The sequence below is a fragment of the Phanerochaete carnosa genome, assembly GCF_000300595.1.
Source record: "Phanerochaete carnosa HHB-10118-sp unplaced genomic scaffold PHACAscaffold_6, whole genome shotgun sequence".
Taxonomy (NCBI): Eukaryota; Fungi; Basidiomycota; class Agaricomycetes; order Polyporales; family Phanerochaetaceae; genus Phanerochaete; species Phanerochaete carnosa.
In genome coordinates, this window is record NW_006767633.1 from 351,614 (window position 1) to 371,071 (window position 19,458).

General features: G+C 53.0%; 4 protein-coding genes across 4 annotated transcripts; all 4 read right to left on the minus strand.

The window, feature by feature from the left end:
* Nucleotides 1–6,721: 6,721 nt before the first annotated feature.
* On the minus strand, nt 6,722–7,498 carry PHACADRAFT_257451 (uncharacterized protein; the record flags this gene model as incomplete). Its single annotated transcript, XM_007396592.1, has 1 exon — nt 6,722–7,498. A coding segment is annotated over exon 1 (497 nt), but the record flags the coding sequence as incomplete, so codon positions are not given.
* A 2,652-nt stretch (nt 7,499–10,150) lies between these two features.
* On the minus strand, nt 10,151–10,735 carry PHACADRAFT_257455 (uncharacterized protein). Its single transcript, XM_007396593.1, has one exon. It carries the CDS (start codon nt 10,437–10,439, stop codon nt 10,263–10,265), a length of 177 nt encoding a protein of 58 aa, XP_007396655.1. The 5' UTR covers nt 10,440–10,735; the 3' UTR covers nt 10,151–10,262.
* A 1,174-nt stretch (nt 10,736–11,909) lies between these two features.
* Nucleotides 11,910–14,270, minus strand: PHACADRAFT_257457 (uncharacterized protein). The gene is made up of 3 exons (XM_007396594.1): nt 14,066–14,270; nt 13,201–14,012; nt 11,910–13,134 (listed from the first exon to the last, which is right to left on the minus strand). The coding sequence occupies exons 1-3, from the start codon at nt 14,230–14,232 to the stop codon at nt 12,623–12,625; spliced, it is 1,491 nt and encodes a 496-aa protein (XP_007396656.1). The 5' UTR covers nt 14,233–14,270; the 3' UTR covers nt 11,910–12,622.
* Nucleotides 14,271–14,660: 390 nt separating this feature from the next.
* On the minus strand, nt 14,661–15,145 carry PHACADRAFT_257459 (uncharacterized protein). Its single transcript, XM_007396595.1, has one exon. The coding sequence runs from the start codon at nt 15,088–15,090 to the stop codon at nt 14,764–14,766; it is 327 nt and encodes a 108-aa protein (XP_007396657.1). The 5' UTR covers nt 15,091–15,145; the 3' UTR covers nt 14,661–14,763.
* Between the last annotated feature and the right edge of the window lie 4,313 nt (nt 15,146–19,458).

Below are 19,458 nucleotides of genomic sequence, written 5' to 3' on the forward strand. Positions count from 1 at the left end.
AACCTCCAATACCGGAGCTGGCATGGAAATGTGAGCGGAGGGCTAACTTGTCTTGATATATCGGCGAGTGAAGCATCCAAAAATGCAAGTGTCAACTTCTGATCCTTTTTTCTTGCGGAAAGGGGCTCGCTGGGACCAGGCAAGATGGTGACCGCCTCGATACGCCAAAAGTCCGACTCTTGCGTTTGCGCGACCTCGATGCTGATTGTGAAGCTATTGCATGAAACTGCACAAGTTTCAGAAATACAGATGAGAATCGTAGCAACTCGTTCAGGTGTCCAAGAGATCTTACCCAGCATATACTCAATGGCTTGATCTTCTTGCTCGCCACCAAGAATGAGGTTATACTGCATCTGTCTGGCATTATCGCCTAGCAGCGTACGCAAATGACTTAGAGCTTGAGCTATTTCCAGGATGGCATGTTCATCGTCGTGGTGCAATGAGATGCCGTTGGATGATCGGCGACGGTGCAAGAGATGGGGGCCTGGCTTGCCTCGAATTCCAAGCGAGGCAAGGGCTGGAATTGCAAGTGCCGGTACGCTGCAATCCACTATTCTGAGAACCTGCAGCTCTGTAAGAATAAGCGACGGTGGCCAGTAAAAGCGCTCCGGGGCCTTCAGGACTTCCACATCCTCGAGATGAATTTCTCGCACCCGGGGTAGGCCCCGAATGACGCGAAAGAGCTGTGTCAAGGACTGGAATTCTATCTGATGCAAGTGCAGGGATCCAAGGTTTCGGAGTGGACGAAGGAGAGCTGAGATTCCGGTCTCGACTCGTGGTGGTGCTTCTTGCATATGCACCGCAATGTTCTTCTCGTGAGTTTTAGACCAGCTGATATACCGGGACTGCTGGAGACGATGGCCCAGAGACGAGAGGACTAAAGCCAGACTGGGTGCCGTGACCGGTCGAGTGACTTCGCCGCCTATGCGCACCTTGTGTGGGAGGTGCTGGACATTTGTGGAAGTGTGCGTCAGCGGACCTCAACTTGAACGCGAACGGAGGTTACTGACTTTCTGATGGCCGACGCAGCGAAGGTGGCGATTATTGTCACAATTTCAACGGGCAGCGACATCGCGCCGTGTCGAAATTTCCGCCAGTAACTTTTTTCTATGAAGTGACGTAGGTCGAAGGTGAAACCACGCTGCCCAAAGTTGGTGCCGATGTGCATGCTAAGCGGAATGTATCGGCTGCAATTGCTCCAATCCAGAAAGACAGCAGGACGTAGTGTCTTCTTAATTTCAAGTTCATCGACGTATCGCGAGTGACCTGCAGTGGATATAACCAAGCGCTGAGCACCGCAAGCGAAACTCCGACCAACATCACCATGAACGAAACATACCAAGAATAGCGCCATTTTTGGTGTAAAATATTCGACCATCGACGCGCGAAACCCCACATCCAATTGTATCAACGCCTTCAGGTCGTGTAGTGAGCTAATAGTAGAACATACACTGAGCGTCGAAAGTAAACGAACACCCACTCGACACTCTCGTTCTCCGCGACCCCTGAGTTTTAAATGCCAGAAATATTTGTGCGAGATATATCATACATAAGAATGCTAAATATAAAAATTTGAAAGCTTTAAGCAGATTTCAAGAATGTTATGAAAGGATGACATCTCAACTCACACTCAAGCTGGCACTTTTGATGGAAGTTTGGCCACGCTCTGCCAAAATACCATGGCCTATGTGCCCAAATTTTTTGTAGGATGCTTCACCCCTTGCTCCTAGTAATCAGGGCTATTCATAAGGGGGTGCTCCTCAGAGCTTTCCAGCTAATAATGGATCTTGGCAGTATTCTTCCTCTCACATTGCCTTTCACTACTGACTCTTGGCTAGAGACTGAAGGTCCCTCTTTTCCACTCAGTGAGTCAAACAACCTTGCAATTGTTTAGCAGAGTTGTGATCAGGACCTCAGGAGAAAGAAGGCAAAGCATACACACCTTCCTTGGTGGACTGCTTGCATGTTCCCTCTAAAGTGTGCTCCAGAACATTCTTCTACACAGAGTTGAGCACAACTTAGGGAACTATGTTACTTTTTAGGATAATATACAAGAGATTGGCAAAGGTTTGAAATATAATTGTGGGGATTTACAATGCCAGGATGCAATATACTTGACTGGTGCTCTCTGGTTTGTCAGTTCCACAGGTAATTGCCTTCTCTCAACCAAATACATGCTTTCCAATGAGCTGTATTGGATGGCAACTCCATCCTATGCTATTCCAAGTCATATCATGGCCATCTGAGTGGCAGGGAATGCACATGGACTTCTGGGAGAATATGTAACACCTCCACTCCTCAAATTTCCAGAGCACGATTGCTTCCATGTAAAATACCTGAAAGGGTCTCAAAAATTTTCTTGAGCAAGTCAGACTCCAAATATAGCTGCCAGAGAGCCGAATAGTTTGTGGTACAGATCTTACATCCAAACCTGCATTATGTGTGCAAAAGTTGCTCTAGAAACTGGCTGCAGTGCATAGTGATGTGCAGGTCGGGCCTCAAAGCCCGCGAGCCCGCCAAGCCCGGCCCAAAAAGCCTGACCCAAGCCAAGTCTGGCAGCGGGCTCAAGGCCAGGCTCGGAGCGTAGTCAAGCCCAAGCCTGGGCCCGAAAGCCCAGGCTTGGGTTGCACCAAATGTGTTGCTGTTCCCTGGATTCAAAACATGGTAAGAACGACTTTATATACATATATGAGACAAAATGTTGACTTTCCAGACTGGGCGGTCCCTGCTAGTGTGGCTAGGCGCGATTGTGCGCCACCACCTGGCATTCGCCGTAGGCGCCCCTTCGCGAACCTTGTCCTAACATGGCTTGTAGCACGATTGCATGCCCTCTGGAGGCTGCAGTACGGTGGGTACATGCAGTAGCAGCCTATCACATACAAATATGCTCACTTTCGTAGCATATAAATACTTGTCCTAAGCTTGGCAAGCCCGGGCTTAAGCCCACGGCTTGGGCCGGGCTCAGGCTCGGCTCAGGCTCAGGGCTCGGCTTGGCATTGCCACAAGCCCAAGCCCGGGCTTTGAGCTCAAGCCGGGCCCGCACATCACTATTTGCGGGACAATATTGCACGAGCCACAGGAAGTGAAAGACTTGCGTGCGATGCAAATAGAATGTTTGATATGAGGGCGTGAAGACATGTAAGACAAACTCATGCCTGATCAACCAGCCAAGTAAGCTGGCTACGGGCGGTATGGTCCTCTTCCGCCACAACGTAGAGGGGTGTACGGGCTGATACTACTAGACCAACCTGACTGATTTGTCAGCGAAATGTGTCGAGAGAGCCCCAGGAAACGCACCTACGTCTGAGCAGCCTTCTTGGACTGGACTTCCTGTTATAAGAGCGACATTCAGACTGACGAGCGCGAGAACTGGCGGGCATATATAAGAGGCATCAAGCTTTTGTCTGAAGCCCTCGTTAAAGTGCTTATATCTAGGGAGGAGGGGCCGCTTGCTCCTGGTTGCCGACCCAAGGCTTAGTAGAGGTTGATGGTTTGTCGCGGGCAATGTCATTGTTACGTTGCATGAGGAACGAACGCTTCATGTTGATCCTGGAGAGTCAAGATACTCGCTACCAGAGAGCATCTTCAGCTTAGTGGCAAGGATGGGCCTTCAAAGCTTCATTTAATCGTGTGCTCTCAAAGCTGGCATTTCTAGCAAGTAATCAAATTTCGCTGTCGAATGACAACACAGGCAATGGAAGACGCACTGGTGCCAGGCGGCTGCATGAACCGCAACCTACCAGCGGGGCACATACACATATAGTGCGCGATTCCACAGAGGAGCTCCTGAGCCAATTGTGGGCATTGCTGATGGTGTCAGACCCGCGTATCAAGGGTGTTATTGGACAAAAACAAATTCTCACATTCACACCGGCCGCAAATTTTTGTTTTTGATGTGCGTCTAAGGTTATGCATGCGTATTCGTGCACTTTCGTGCATATTCGTGCACTTTCGTGCGTATTCGTGCACGATGATGCGCGTTTGGTCACTAACGTGCGCTAACGTGCACGAAAGCTCACGTTTGTGCACCTTCGTGCACGAAAGTGCACGAAAGTGTGCATTTGACGAACTACACATAGTGATGTGCGGGCCCAGCTTGGGCTCAAAGCCCGGGCTTGGGCTTGTGGCGACGTCGAACCGAGCCCTGAGCCCGAGCCGAGCCCGAGCCCGGCCCAAGCCTTGGGCTTAAGCCCGGGCTTGCTCACAATACAACGAGTGTTCCGGTGCTATCAAAAGGGAATGTATTTGGGTGTAGTAGATTAATACTGCATGTACTCACTAAATTATAACCTCCAGAAGATCTACATCTGCGGAACAAGTCGAGTCGCAGCGAAGTCCACGAGCGTGCGCCTACGGCAGGCACCAGATGGTGACGCACAATCGTGCTCGGCGGGAGCCGTTACATCTAGAATATCTACATTTTGTCTTCTATGTGCATATTAGGTCGCTCTCTCCTCATTCTGAACTCAGGGAACGGTAACGGAGCCAGCACACCCAAGCCTGGGCTTCCGGGCCGGGCTTGGGCTTGACTACGCTCCGAGCCCGGCCTTGAGCCCGCTGCCAGGCTTGACTCGGGCCAGGCTTTTTGGGCCGGGCTTGGCGGGCTTGGAGGCTTTGAGGCCCGGCCCGCACATCACTACCCGCAAAGACAAATACATAAATTTAGTCCAGTTTTTGAAGCCAACACGTGTCTGACTTTCCGGCTTGCAATTCAAGTCTATGTCAAAATTCACGGTATGTTTCTCATTCTCCTCCGGGATGCTCTAACTATGAACTGCGGGGGATAATGCAGCGCTCGAACTCAGCTCAGCATGCTATGGCAAGTCAAACTTTTTATGTCGTCTTTCACACCAAGCTAATCAATAAGTAGGAATACGTCCATCCCTTGTAGCCTTCCCTATTCATCGCATCTGAAAGCGGCCCTGTGCCGAAGCCACGGTATCGTTCCAACTCCCGTCGCATCTACCCACCACGCTGCGACCCTCACCCTTGCACCCTTCTCCTGTGTCGAATGAGGCGGCAACTCGCGCCTTCAGCATCACGTCTCCTCCTGTATCTCTCGCCCTCTCCTACTTACAGTGCACCCCCGTAGACAGACGCTGGACATTGGTCAGGTACTGCTCTGTGCGCAACATACGCCTTCCTCAATGTTCAGTGTGCTACTTCCTGCAAATTTGAACATGCTAACGATGTTGCCCTTAGTGGCTCCCTCGTCCGGCGCGGAACTTGCATTTCCACTGCATGCGGCCCTGCCGGATACAACCCCAGCGCTCCTTGTGTTGTCTACCATCGATCTTGTCGGCCTAGAACTACTTCCACATCACCGAATATGGCTCGACAAGTCGTCTGAGACGTAGGATAGTTTTGCATCCGCCGACACCCGCCGCTGACTGTGTCGTACAGGTCAACGTAGTGGTACAACAAAGCATGCACTTCTACGTCACCCAGTCCCCAAAAGAAAATCGTTCCCCATATACACGCTTCTGCTAGCCGCTAACGCTTAGTCCAAGATGTCAGCTTTAGGCATGCATTATCATGCTCACGCTTTGAATGTCTCGTATTTTTCTCACTTGAGCACCTCACTTATTGTTCCCCAGTGCGGTGTAGTCGCGCAGCATTCAGCATGGCTTGGGGAGTTAGGCCCTTGGTATCATCTATTCATGTAAAATAACACATAATCAGGAACGTAATCACCCTCGCGGCTCTCCATGTTCATCCCACTCGACGGCGATCCTGCGCCGAAGACACGAAATCATCCCAACTCCCGTCGCATCTCCCGTCACGCTGCGACCTCCACGCCTACCCTCGCGTCTATCTCCGCATCGATCCCCGCCAGCTTGTACCTTCGGCCTCTCATCTCATCTCCTGCTTCGTCCCCTACCGTCTCCGAAATCCTCTCAAGCGATTTATTGAACCGCGTTTTTCCGAGACCGCGCTCGAAGGGCGCAGCTCGGGCGAAAGAAGTAGCCAACCTGGCCGCACGGAGAAAGAAGTACACCGTGGCCCAAGCCCGGCGACGTAAGGTTGAGACCTTATGGGGCGGCCTTTGCCAGGACAGCGCCGGCACCGGGTAGCTGCAAGAAGAGGAGCTGGTCGTGCCGCTCGATGCGGACAGCGCGGCACGGGAGGAGCTAGTTTGCGCCATAGACCGGCGGCCTTCGTTTCCGAGCTGTGAGGCTAGGCGGGCGCGGCATGTGGAGACGGGGCTCGCTCGAGAGGCACGGTATACGCAGCGTCCAGAAGGTGAACTGGGAGGACCGATGTGGTACGGTCACAGAAGTGGGAGAAATTAGGGAAGTGGGTGGAAGGGACCGAAGGGGATAGAAGGGACCGAAGAGTGTGAGGATTAGCTGATGACGTGGATGACGGTCAATCCTCCGCTTCAAGTTTCGGTATGATGTGCACTCTTCCCTCCGCATAGAGTCGTGGCATTATGCTTGCAATGTCTATCTCACAATATTGTATCTTGCATTGGAATGTGAGCGGAGGGCTTGCTCTTCTGGATATCTCAGCGAGGGAGGTGTCCATAAATGTAAGCATGCGAGCTAGATCTAGTTCCGCTCGCTCGAACTTGAATATCAGCGAAATATTGACTGTCTCGATACGCCAAGTGATCTCCCTTGACCCCTGTAGTCTCTTCACTTCGACTTCAATCCGAGCATTGCCGTACTCAGCTGCGCAAGTGCCAGAAATGTATGAGGGTCACAGCGATTGTGGAGGTACTCGATGGACCATACCTTTCAGGTACTGGGTGACTGATTCCTCCTGCTTGCCATCAAGAGTCAGGTTCCATAGCGTTGGCCTCGTATTATCACCAAAAAATGTGGGCAGATATTCTAGAGCGTAAGCTATTTGCAAGATGGCGTCCTCATCGTCGTAGTGCAATAAGATTCCGTTCAATTGTCGAAGGTGTCGCGAGGGGGTAGCGGGCGAAGAGATGAAGCTTGGCTTGCCTTGGATTCCGAGCGAGATTAATGCCGGAATTACATGTGTGGGTACCCGGCACTCTTCTAATCGGAATATCTGCAGCTCTGTCAGAACGACCGATGGTGGCCAGAAGAAGTGTCGAGGGGCCTGCAGGATCTCCACTCGCTTGAGGTGGAGATCTCGGATCTGAGGTAGGCTACGAATAATGTTAAGGAGCTGTGTCAAAGATTTGAACTGCACATAGATCATAGTCAGGGAAACGAGTTTGCGGAGCGGACGTAGAAGAGCTGGAATTCTAGATTCGATCCATGGTGGTGCACACACGATTTTTGATTCGCCGTACACAGATTCTGGGAAGCTGATGAGTTCGGCTTGGCGGAGATGGCGTCCAAGAGATGAAAGGACTAGGGGCGAAACTTGGGGCAGGAGCTTCGACATATTCGGGTTGACGGGTCTTCCCGCTTATACGCACCTCACGCGGAAAATACAAGGCATTAGGAAAGCCAAATATAGCGTGCAAGCGATGCAGCTGGGCTACACCATTGATGCTGAGACGTTCAAACATCAAAGGACGGCAGATCTTTGCCCATGTGCGACATACCATGGCACATCTGCTTAGGGTGGCGACATCACTAGTCGAGGAGTAGTATTAATTGACAAAAGGAACCCAGAAAAGAAACCGATCACTCACTCTCTTGTGGCTAATGCGACAAAGACGGCGATCATTGTAGTAATTTCTTCAGGTAGCAGTGGGGCATCGCACTCAAACCTTCTTTGCTGCTGACTAAAGTGGTTTTCCGTAAAGTGGTGAATGTCGAAGATGAATCTGGCTTGCCCAAAATTGGCATAAGCACGCAGGTAAGGTGGGACGACTTGTACTATGCCATTGCGGCAAATAACATGTATGGCAGGGCGTAGTGTCTTCTTGAGAACACCAACACCTCGCCACCGACCTGTAACGAATTCGACTAGCAATAAGTACGATCTCTGTGCGTCTTCGACAAGAATAGCATACCAAGGAAAGTGCCGTTCTTCGTGGAGAATATGGAGCCATCGACGCGCGAGACTCCACATCCAAGTGTATCACCGGCTTCAGTTTTCTAGATTTAGTTCGCAGTACTGTACATCTTGACATGAGCTTACCCGCGACAGGGCCCAGGACATCTGCTCCAGGTAGGATTGGGAAGGGTTCGCCAGCCACAAATTCCCCGCTGTAGTACGGGAGACCACTGTGCTTAGGTGTTGGCGGCGAATGTTCAGTCATAGCGCTTGATTTGTGCTTCTCAACAATCATGCTGCAGTCCCAAGCCTTGTTAAGATAGATGACAAGGGCCTAAATGGTTTCTATACAGACCCTATCGTGATGGACATGCTGGGAAACCGTGTAAGTGTCAGTCGTGCAGGTCACGATGAATACAATACAATTCCACGGCCCACCTCGAATCACTCCACAAGAGATCCAGAGCTTCGATATATACTTCGTAGTAGTAAACCGGGTAGGGGAGGTCGATACCGCAATTTGCCATGTATAACACCGACAGCTCTCCACCTTGAAAGCTATCAAATGACGCGTCGATAGTCAATTTGCCAAGACCGATGAACGAGGCTCGCAGAGCCGGAGCCCCATCGAGATATGATATCCAGTCCAAGCACTGAGGTAATTTATCGCGGTTGAGCAGCGGCTCGGGAAGTTTATGATCCAATTTGATCCCCTTCAGGTATTTATATGCATATGGAAGGTTCCGTGTGAGATGCACGAGCGATGGCATGACTGCAATACGGTCGGGCGGGAGCTTGGAAGGGGCCTTTGCTGGGGGAAAGCTTTCACCGTAGTCGTAAGCCCAGCCCACACCTTATATATTGTCGCAAATGAAGACACTCACAGCCACAGCCGTCCCGCGCACTGGCACGTAACATGCCGTGGGGTCGCCATTCATAATTTGTGCCCTTTTCGCAATACAGCGTCGTCATGACCCGTCCCTTGGTACTAGTATCAACCCTATGAACGGTTCTGTGAGGTTTTCAGTATGCTCAGAAAGAAGGAAGCACACACAGATTTCCGCACAGCTCATGTCAAGACCTGTGCAATCTGATTAAGTTCGGCTACAGTAAACAGTCATCGTCCGGCAATGGCGTGGGACTCTTCTTGCTGCCCCACCTCGGACGGAGAATCCGGTGTTAATCGCGAGGCAGCGAGCGATCAAGCACGTACAGTCGACATTCGAGTCAGCCTGGCGCCGCAACACCTCGAGCAAGCATGCGTTCCATTGGCATCGTCAATGCGCGTGGGAACCTAACCTGAACAGCCCATGCGCCTTGCCCCCATACATGGTATCCGCCCAATGCAATGGACAAACGGTGCACCATAAGACATCGGTCTCACGATACACAGAAACTCGAAGCTACAAATGTGGTAGGCTGGGATAAGGTGGCACATTGCACTTGAAACAGACCGATTGGACGAGACATCATACATCATGATGCATGAACGTTGAGCTTTGAACTACAGAGTTCCGTGGATTATGAGCTGTCCGAGATCATAGTTCACCTAATTAGCCAGTCGGCTGCAGACTACTTGTTATGATTAAAGAAACACGCCACACACAACATGATACTCACCTGAATCCACGTCAATCGCATTACTTGTGCAGCAAACAAACAGAGTACGACATGCAGCAAACCAGCGCCGTTAGCTCATGCACACATAGTGCTGTGATACAGGCTCAGCAGGAGCATACATCGCTGCTGTTGCCGGGTATAACAAGAAAGTGCCCGTTGAGAATAGCGAGAGAAGGCAAGGATTACACAAACCCATGATGCGAGAATACGCGCACGGCTCGGCGCGAGCACGTTTAAGGTACCGACTCGAATGGCAAGCGAATCCCGGTTCGCAAACCAGCAAGGCGCATATAACATGTTCGCGTAGTCGCAGTCGGGCAGGTCGGTCAAGGAGTCCTGGTTGGCCATGATACCCTGCAGCCCACGTCTGCGACGAAGCTCGCGGTGAGCAGCTCTGCCGCCGTTGGGGTCTTGTGCCGGGGTACGGCTAGGAAGGCGGCCGGGGACATGGCCCAGCACGAGGTGGTCGCGAGCACGAGCATCTTGAAGGCTCTACGTCAGCTGGCCGTTGGTTATCACGATGGACGATATATGACAAGATCAGCGCGTTCGTCTTGGTGGTAAGTAGATCAGAAATGGACAGTCGATAGCAGGCGGACGACGTACAAGATCAGGCTAGCAACAATAAGACCCGAGAGGGTACCTTGGCCGAATGCCTGCAAACGCATTTACAGGCCTGCTCTTGCTTTGGTCGCCACAGTCTCCGGCGGCACATCTCAGATACCGCTTGCTAGAGCATGTGCATCTTGCTGACCCAAATGTTTGTGGAGTATAAGCCCCACCGAGGCCGCCATCAGGTGCGGGATGCCGGGGTTGGCGTACGCAGACGGCACCTTGCTAACAATCGGCGAGAAACCAGAGGCTATCGTGAGATGGGGTTCGGACGCAGTCATGAAGCCGCCATACAGCTTGACAGAACACATAAAATCGCTCCGTTCGGTGAAGGGCGACGCGGGAGTAGCAACGGCCTCGGCATCCGAGCCTTAAAGACACGAGCAAAGCTCTTAACGAGCCACTGTACGCTGCCAATATTGCGCACCATCTGTACGAAGGCGATACTGAAGGCGATGTGCCAGAACGTGTTGGCAGAGAACTGGTGTCTGTCGACCGTCGCCTGGTCGAGGAACGCAGCACCGCGGGGCCTGGGTAAGGAAGTCAAGGTGAGGTACGCAGTCACCTTGAAGGTCTAGAAACTAGCATTAAACTTCAAAGTTAACATTGTGGTCGTCATGCTGAAGGAAAGAGTCGAGATGAACGTGGAACTGTCACAATCTAAGGCTAGAGGTCCAAATAATGGATAGGACGGGGGAATGGGGGGAAAACGGAGTATTAAATTTAAGGGAAAATGGCCTGTCATGTCGTGCGTGTGGGTGCGGGTATACGCTGGAAACGTCAGTCCGCCAGGGCGATGAACATCCCAGGATGCGATTTACGTGCAAGAATGGAGATAGACGAGTTAGAGAGGGTGGCGGTGTCGAATGCGTGGACGGTGGTTTAACAAATAAACTGAGCAGAACGGACACTTACTGATCTTTTCCTACTTGCACGCTCGAGCCAGTAATTGCACGGAAAGACGAACAGGGAGAAGATCGAGATAGCAAGGTCGCCAGAGTTCCGCGTCGGCAGTTGCACTTGCATCCAGACCAGGCGTGCAAGTGAGACGGCGCGAATGACGTGGGATTTTACAGACTGAATGGCTGTGGACCAGTTGCAAATGGTCTGATACTACATCTTACATAGGTGGCTGGTTAATATGGTCAATTATGGTCATGTAATGACGACGCGAGACGCACAATTCACGATACCCACTAGGAAGATTACTCTCCTGCCGCCCTATTACTCGTTCTTCTGCTCAAGTTCGCTTCCGCTAGCCCCCTGTGCATCCATGGCTGCACTGACCTGCGGCTTCTGCCTTGCTCCAGATCTTCACGCGTCTGCCGCCGTACCTATCTCGTCTGGCTAGACGATACACGTTTGATTTCTAGCCGTGTGCTTGCTTAGAGGATGTTGAACTTGTCAGAACGGGTCCAGTTTCCAACAGCAACCGCATAACTGTCTTCGCAACAGCGCTCTGGAGACTGCATTCCGGGGACGAGGGCGAAATCGCGGCCGGTGCACCTGGGATGAGCTTCGGAAAACGCCGAGCATCCGAGTCCCGCATGAGGAAAGATGAGTGCGCCTCCCAAATGCGGCACTTGGTACGATCACGTGACTGATGTTGCAACGTCGCTATTTTCCTGCATCGACCTCGCTGACGATACACCCGCGTTTGTTCGCATGTCGAGCATTTCGTCCCCTTCGTGCTCGATGTCTTCATTTACTGTTGCCCTAGTGTATGATTATGATGCCAGACCGAATGAATAACAACTCTTTCCCCTCGTAATCGACACGCATCTGACCATCCAGCGTCCAATCGAGTGGTGCGCCGAGACCACGCCGCGCAGAAACAACCCCACCCCCTGTGACGCTCTTATCACGCATGAGCCGCGAACAAATCCGTTGCGCTTAGCATAACACGGTGAGCCGAACCCTCGAAATCACCCATTAATCCGAAACAATACGTGAGCAGGAACTCGTTCATCCCTTGCGACCTGCCCCTCACATTTTTCTCACAATGGCGATCCTGCGCCGACGATGCAGCAACGTTCCGACTCCCGTTGCGTCCACGACCACGCCGTAGCATCCACGCTGACTCTCGCGTCTACTCGCACACTGGTCTCCACGCCAAGCTGCGTCTCCGGCCACACGTCTCCTTCCATCCCTCGCCGTCTCTATACCCCTCCAATTCGCACAGCCTCCAGGATCCGCGCGCTACAAAGACCAAGGTTCAAAACGGTGCAAACGGCCGGCGTGCTGGCGTGGCGAAGTGGCGAATGCAACCGATGTCCTCGCCATGTGAGTCGCGCTCGGGCGTGGCAGTGCGAGCGAGGTATGGTAGGCGGGGCGGCCGCGAGATGGCGCATCTGGCGCCTCTGGCGTGCTGCTCGATGCGGACGGCGTGGCACGACAGGGGCCAGCTCGCGAGACGGTTAATGCTTCTCGAACGCCAGTAGTGGTTGCGAGTGCCCGAGCGTGACTAGGCGGATGCGAAATGCGGAGCTGGGGCAGAGACTGTGGGAGTTGGGGACACCGTCGTGACATCGTCTGGCAGCGCGGTGCTTGTGTGGGAGGCTGGTAGAAGCGTTGCCATCCAGGAGACGAGCTCGGAGGAGTCGCTGTGGAAGGCATGTTGGTAGGAAAGATCGGGAAAGAAGGTGAGCGAGTATTGAAGTGGATCGAAGTGTGCATGGCGGTTATCTGCTACTAGAACGTCTGTTACCCTCCCCTGCGCATAGAGTAACGGCATTCTGTTGGAAATATTGATCTTCCAGCCCCGGAGCTGGCATTGAAATGTGAGCGGAGGGTTCACTTGTCTCGATATGTCGGCAAGCGAAGTATCCAGAAATGCGAGAGTCAGCTTTTGATCCTTTTTTCTTGCGAAAGCGTGCTCGCGGAGGCTGGGCGAGATGGTGACCGCCTTGATACGCGAAATATTTGACTCTTGCATTTGTGTCACTTCAACACCGATTGAGAGGCGGTTGCATGAAACTGTGCAAGTGTCCGGAATCTAGATGAGAATCATAGCAGCTCGTTCGGGTGGTAGGGAAGTCTTACCCGACATGTACTCAGCGACCTGATCTTCTCCCCCACCACCAAGATCAAATATACATCGCACCCGGCCGTGCCCGGCGTAGTCGCCCGGCAGCGTGTGTAAATGACCCAGAGCTTGAGCTATTTGCAGCATGGCATGTTCGTCGTCATCGCGCAATGAGATACCATTCAATGTCCGGCGACGTTGCAAAATACTATTGGAGCTTGGTGTGCCTCGGATTCCAAGTGAGACAAGTGCTGGAATCGCAGGTGCCGGTATACTGCAATCTATGATTCTGAGGACCTGCAGCTCTGTCAGAATAAGTGACGGCGGCCAGTAAGAGCGTCCCGGAGCCTTCTGAACCTCCACGTGCTCGAGCTGGACATCCCGGACACGGGGTAAGCCCCGAATGATGCGAAAGAGCTGCGTCAAGGTCTGGAATTCGATCCTATCCAAGTGCAGAGAACCAAGGTTTCGGAGTGGGCGAAGGAGAGCTGAGATTGCGGCCTCGATCCGTGGCGGCGCCTCTCGTATGTGCACTGCAACATTTGTCCCGGCGCGGGTCTTAGACCAGTCGATGTATCGAGACCGCTGGAGGCAGTGACCCAAAGACGAAAGGACTAAGGCCAGACTGGGAGCTGTGACTGATCGAGTGACTTCGCCGCCTACGCATACCTCACGTGGAAGATGCTGGACACTCGGGGAGCGGAATATGGTGTGCAAACGGTGAAGTTGGACCACGCTCCAGATGTGGATACGCTCATACATCGAAGGGCGGCAGACCTTCTCCCAGGTGCTGCAGACCATGGCATACTTGCCCAAGATTTTGGTATCGCTAGTTGAAGAGAGCGTCAGCTAATTTTGACAGCGCAAAAAGAGATCACTCACTTCTTCGCAGCCGGCGCAGCAAAAGTGGCAATCATCGTAACGATCTCCATGGGCAGTGACGTGGCGTCATGGCAAAATTTCCTTCGCCGCTGACTGAAATAGTTCTCCGTGAAGTGGCAATAGTCGAGGGTGAATTCATGCTGCCCAAAGTTGGCACTGATGCACATGTGAAGTGGAACGGTTTGTTTGCCATTGTCGCAACGAAGATGCACAGCAGGACGTAGTGTCTTCTTGATTTCAAGTTCATCAACGTATCGCGGGCCACCTGTAGCGGATATAACCAACGCTGAGCACAGGCGATGCTCATCTATCACTGTGAGCGTAACATACCAAGGATTACGCCGTTCCTGGTGTAGAATATGCAACTATCGACGCGTGATACCCCACATCCAAATGTATCGCCGGCTTTGATTCGCACGGAGTCAGCTGACAGTAAAACATATCTTGACATGAACCGCTCACCCTCAAAAGGACCTGACATGCCTGCTCCAGGTAGGAATGGGTCATTATACCAAAATGGCGATGGTGAGTGTTTGTTCTCAGTCTCAAATCGATCTTCTTCAGCAATTAAGCTGCAATCTCGAAACTTGTTAAAATACGAGGCAAAGGTCAAGGTAATTCAGACACAAACCCCGTCTTAATGCATATGCTTGGTAGTCGCGGATATGTCAATTGCACAGGTCATTGGGCTGCATGACTCACTTCGAATTGCTCTGCAGGTGATTCATGACCACAGTGATACGTACTTCGTAGTAGTAGAATGGATAGGACGAGTCAATTCCACCCTCCGTAATGTATAGTGCCGACGACTCTCCATCCTGAAACTTGAACACGTTCAGTCCCACGTCGATTGCCAGTCCGTCAGCATTGACCAACGAGAACACTGAAGCCGTGGTCGAGGTTGCTTTCCGCTCCCAGCACTCTGGTAATCGTCCTCTGAACAGCGGCCTGGGGAGGCCTTCGTCTAATATCATTCCTTCGAGATATCGGCGTGCATGCGGAAGGAGACTCTCCAGTGTCGACATGACTGCTAGTCTGCGATGTGGTCAAGTGGAGGGGGCCAGAGTTAGAGTAAGTTCCACTGCAATCTTCACATCCGGCACTTATACTGCTATCCGGCGCGCAAAAGCTGTGCTAAGAAATGAGAAAGATACTCATTCGTGCTTCGTAGCCGTATCAACAGTCACAGCCATTCATTCAGTGCGCTAACATGGGGTATGCCGCGGGATCCCCAGTACCCTCGGGAAGAAAGAATGACAAGCCCGGGCCACACATCAATCTCAACACACGCTACGGCAGGGACCGAGCAGTTTGATTTGAATTTGACCGCAGCAGAGAGTCCCCCCCAGCAGAGCAGGAGGCGTGTACAGGTACCGGCCTTTGCCGAGACAGTAGAACGTTGGTGTTCGTGACAAGGGAGACTACCGCCAGCTTGGCTCATCCGACAACAATGAGTTGAGAAGTGAAGATACTGGCTGGACTAGCGACGTACAGGACCTGACCGGCGACAATGAGGTCAAAGAGGACGCTTCTGTAGAGCGTAAGTGCCGGGTTTGAGGTCGTGCTCTTGTCCTGGACACCCTGAAATAGCGATAGCGTAGGAGTAGAGGAGCACCTAGGCGGCATTCAGATTGTGCTTATAGCGCGGGGCGGACACCTAATCCTGCAGGCACTGACTACGGTGCCCAACGAGTCGCTGGCACCGACTTGAAGCCTCCGTGCGACCAGTCTTGCCAGCTGCGGCGACAGAAGACCGAGGGCAGAGCAAAAGCGAACAAAAGTCGAGTGAGCGACAGCTAGAATCGCAACCATCTGCGCGGCACTCAGAAGGTCCAGTTCGCCGCTACAACTTCCAGTGCATTCGTGCTCACGTCCAACAACGGGAAGAATTTGTCGGTGTGTATGGACGGTGATGCCAATGTCTTCGAGAGGACGGCGACTTGCATGTCCGCGGTCAAACGGTCGAATCGCCAGATTCTGCGACCGTGTTCCATGTTGCGACGAGATAGGGCGTAGAGATGTCCGATTCGAAGGGGCTGGGTGGTATAATGGCCTTCTGGAGCAGCTCCGCAGAGCGCGCTTGACCACACCATGGAGGTACAGTAGCCTAGTTGCACAGCCTTGTCAGTGGTGCGTTCAATGCGTCGTGGGTTCGAGACATACGTGCATGTGAGACTGCCGGATCAACACAGTTCAAAGTCGACGAGCGCCGAGGCATCCGTAAGACGGCACGGACACCCGTATTCGATGTGCAGCCTGAGCTTCGTCTGACTGGGACGCCGGGAGACATTGTTCGCCGCTAGTTGACAATTCAAGGTTACCGCGTCCCGGCGGCGTCCGCCGCTGCACCGCCCAAAAACCTGCACTAAACATCGTACACAATAGGACAGGGCAGATAGGCTGAATTTTCGTGTTTGCTGCTTGGAGTTCTCGATGCTGAGCGTCTCGTAGATGGAGTGCCTAGGCCGAAGAGGGTTGCGGCAAAACCATGGTTCAGCCACAGCAATTCTGATGAACTAAATGGTCAGAAATCGTGCGAAACAGTATATGCGTAGCCTGAACAGCGCACCTAAGGGTAGAACCATCCTGCATTCGTATACCCAACTCTCAACGTCGCTCCTACGACAGCCTGATGCAGGGCATCGCCGGTGTCATACTCGGCTTGTAAGGCAAAACGAACGACATAGAGCAGACATTTGACGTTTGTCCGAAGCGCGATGACAAACGGTGAGTTGGCCGTCAGAAAACCGTGCTTGGCCGGCCCAACCACAAAAGGCTCTTTCCTCGTCGTACGGCTGGCTGTTCAGAGCTCGCGTCCAAAAGCAGCATTCCCGCCTGAACAAGAAGAGCTAGTGCCTTCTTGACTGTGCTCTGACAACGCTGGGCGACTTGGTGGCTATTCCGCAATCTCAGCAGGAACGAGAGCATAATGATGGTCTTAAGGACTTCAGTGGCGGAGCAACAGGGGGCTCAAACCAAGTGTATGTGCTGCTTTGGAATATCTGACCGTGAAGCGACGATATTAGCTGTCTGCTGGCAGGGTGCAACGTACTGGATGAACGCGCAGGTCCTCAGCCTGTCAGACGTGCGTCTCATCGAGATCAACTATGGAGCCGGTGCAGCAAGCGCAAGAAGACGATGTCCAACAAAAAGTATAATCAAGGGGTAGGCGGCGTAGTGGCACGAGAGAGGTGTTATGTCGCGCAAGGACTACGGAATGCTGGGAATGTGGAAGATCGCAGTCATAATTGCGGTCGATGAGCTGGAGAGAACTTGATGCAGCGCCTTGCGGTGTGTCGAGTCGAGCGTTGCAGCAGCATTAGCCATGGAGCTATCGAGCCTCATTGCGCTTGAGTCTGTTCATGCCCAGGTCGCGTCGAGAAAGTAGTGGAGCGAGAAACCTGCAAGTCTGAGATGTTGTGGAAGACGCGTCGTGCGTACGTCCGCACGGTATACGCCAAGCGCTGCATCAAACGACCATGCCTTCCAAATGTGGTACCCAGTGCAACATCCCAGGGCCAGTTACAGCTCTCACCTGTATGTCTCTCCCCTCGACCTTTCCCAAGCGCGTTGCCCCCACCTTCGTGTCCTCGTGCATCGTCCTTTGCATAGAGCACTTACCCTACCACTTTTCTATGGAGTCCTAGAGTGTGCTCACCTCCGTCGCCCTCGCGCTCATCCAACGCCTAGCTCGTACTCAACGTCAACGCTCACCGCCCGACCCCGTCGACCGATGCCGGACTCTGCGCTGTGCGCGATACACGCCTCTTTTGATGTTCGATGTGCCATTTCCCACCGTGTGCCTCGCTGACGATGCATCCTCGCGCTCGTCCAGCGGTTGGTCGTCACATGTCCACCTGCCGACGACGATGACGACGTGTAAGCTTCTTTGCACAGTCTACATTGAAAGCGTTTACCATGAAGTACAATACCATCCCCCCGTACGGCGACGACGCACTCGCGGGTCTTATGCCGCCCGCTACGCTCAATATTGTACAGCACTTGGTCCTCTACCGGACATAGCACCGCCGCGTCGGCCTCAACAGGCTTAGGGGACTCTTTTGGACAGACGTGTACTATGGGTGTATGCTGTGGTGGCGAATAGTTTACACATTCAGCTGGTGCATCTTCTGTTTGCGTGTTCATAGCTGGGGGCTCAGGTTTTCGTTTCAGTGCAAGGGGTATCCCAGGGCCAGGTCGGTGTGCTCTATTCAACATCATCGTCAGCACGGAGCTAATTAAGCTTTTCAGCGACTCTTTCTGGCCCTAGTCTGACGTGGAACTTCCGTTCCCACTGTGTGCAACGTAAGCAGCCTCGTCACCAATCCCAGCGCACATCTATGCTCATATCGCAAGCAGCTGCCCCTCCTTGGCTATATACGTCCTGACGTCAATTGCGGATGCACCTCCTACTCAGCTTGTATCACCTGCTATCGATCTTGCCCGTCGACCTGGAGATGCTCGCGCGCCACTGAATTTGGTTCGATGGAGCGTCTGGGATCTAGGGGAGTTTGACGTCTCGCTGACCATGACATGCAGGTCCACGTAGTGATGCGACAAATCACTCAAATCACCTCGATTCTCGGGAGAAGACTACTTCCTAGTATATTTACGCTCTGCTACCGGCCGCCGACGCATGGTCCCGGATGGCATTAAGCGTACACTTGTAGGTACGCGTTCAGATTCCTCGTACCTTTCGTACTCGAGTTCTTCAGTTACTGTTCCCCTGTCGCGGTATAGTCATGCAAGACCCAATAAAATACGCCATTTTTATCTAATCCCCTGTGACGCGACGCGTATCTATTCATTCGACCTCCAATTCAATGGTACATCGGCGACTGCCAACCTTGATATCTTGCTCATCCTCCAGGATATTCTAATACAGAATGCGGTAGACAGTTATCATACGCAGCATGATATGGTGAGTCCGGCCCCGCCAGCCCCACGACTTTGGCATCCCATCCTCTACTTCATCCCCTACCGTCTCCGAGCTCCTTTCAAGCGACTGGCTACACTGCGTCCTTCCGGGACCGCGCGCCATAGGGACAAGGCTCGAGCAAACGGAAGCCGCCAATCTGGTCGCGCAGAGAGTACGCTGGAGGTCCTCGGCATGCGCGTCGCGTTCAGGCTCGGCAACGCGAGGTAGCGCGGGGTCGAGGCCTTGTGGGGCGGCCTTCGTCGTGACGGGGCCGGGTAGCTGCAAGAGGAGAAGCTGGTCGCGCCGCTCGACGCGGACGGGGCGGTACGAGAAGGGTCTCCCTGCACCGTAGATTGGCGGCCCTCGTGCGCGAGCTGCGGGGCACGAGTGCAGCTAGGCGAGTGGGGACGGGCTCGGGGACAGGAGGCGGAGACGCCCTTGCGCCGGCCGGCGGCGCAGGGAGCCAGCTAGATAG

Coding starts and splice junctions, on each gene's coding strand:
- PHACADRAFT_257455 (XM_007396593.1), bottom strand. CDS start 10,439: ATGACTGCGTCCGAACCCCATCTCACGATAGCCTCTGGTTTCTCGCCG.
- PHACADRAFT_257457 (XM_007396594.1), bottom strand. CDS start 14,232: ATGTGCATCAGTGCCAACTTTGGGCAGCATGAATTCACCCTCGACTAT. Junction 14,013..14,065: donor GCTGCGCCGGCTGCGAAGAA/GTGAGTGATCTC, acceptor CTCTTCAACTAG/CGATACCAAAATCTTGGGCA. Junction 13,135..13,200: donor GGTCGCTGAGTACATGTCGG/GTAAGACTTCCC, acceptor ACACTTGCACAG/TTTCATGCAACCGCCTCTCA.
- PHACADRAFT_257459 (XM_007396595.1), bottom strand. CDS start 15,090: ATGTCGACACTGGAGAGTCTCCTTCCGCATGCACGCCGATATCTCGAA.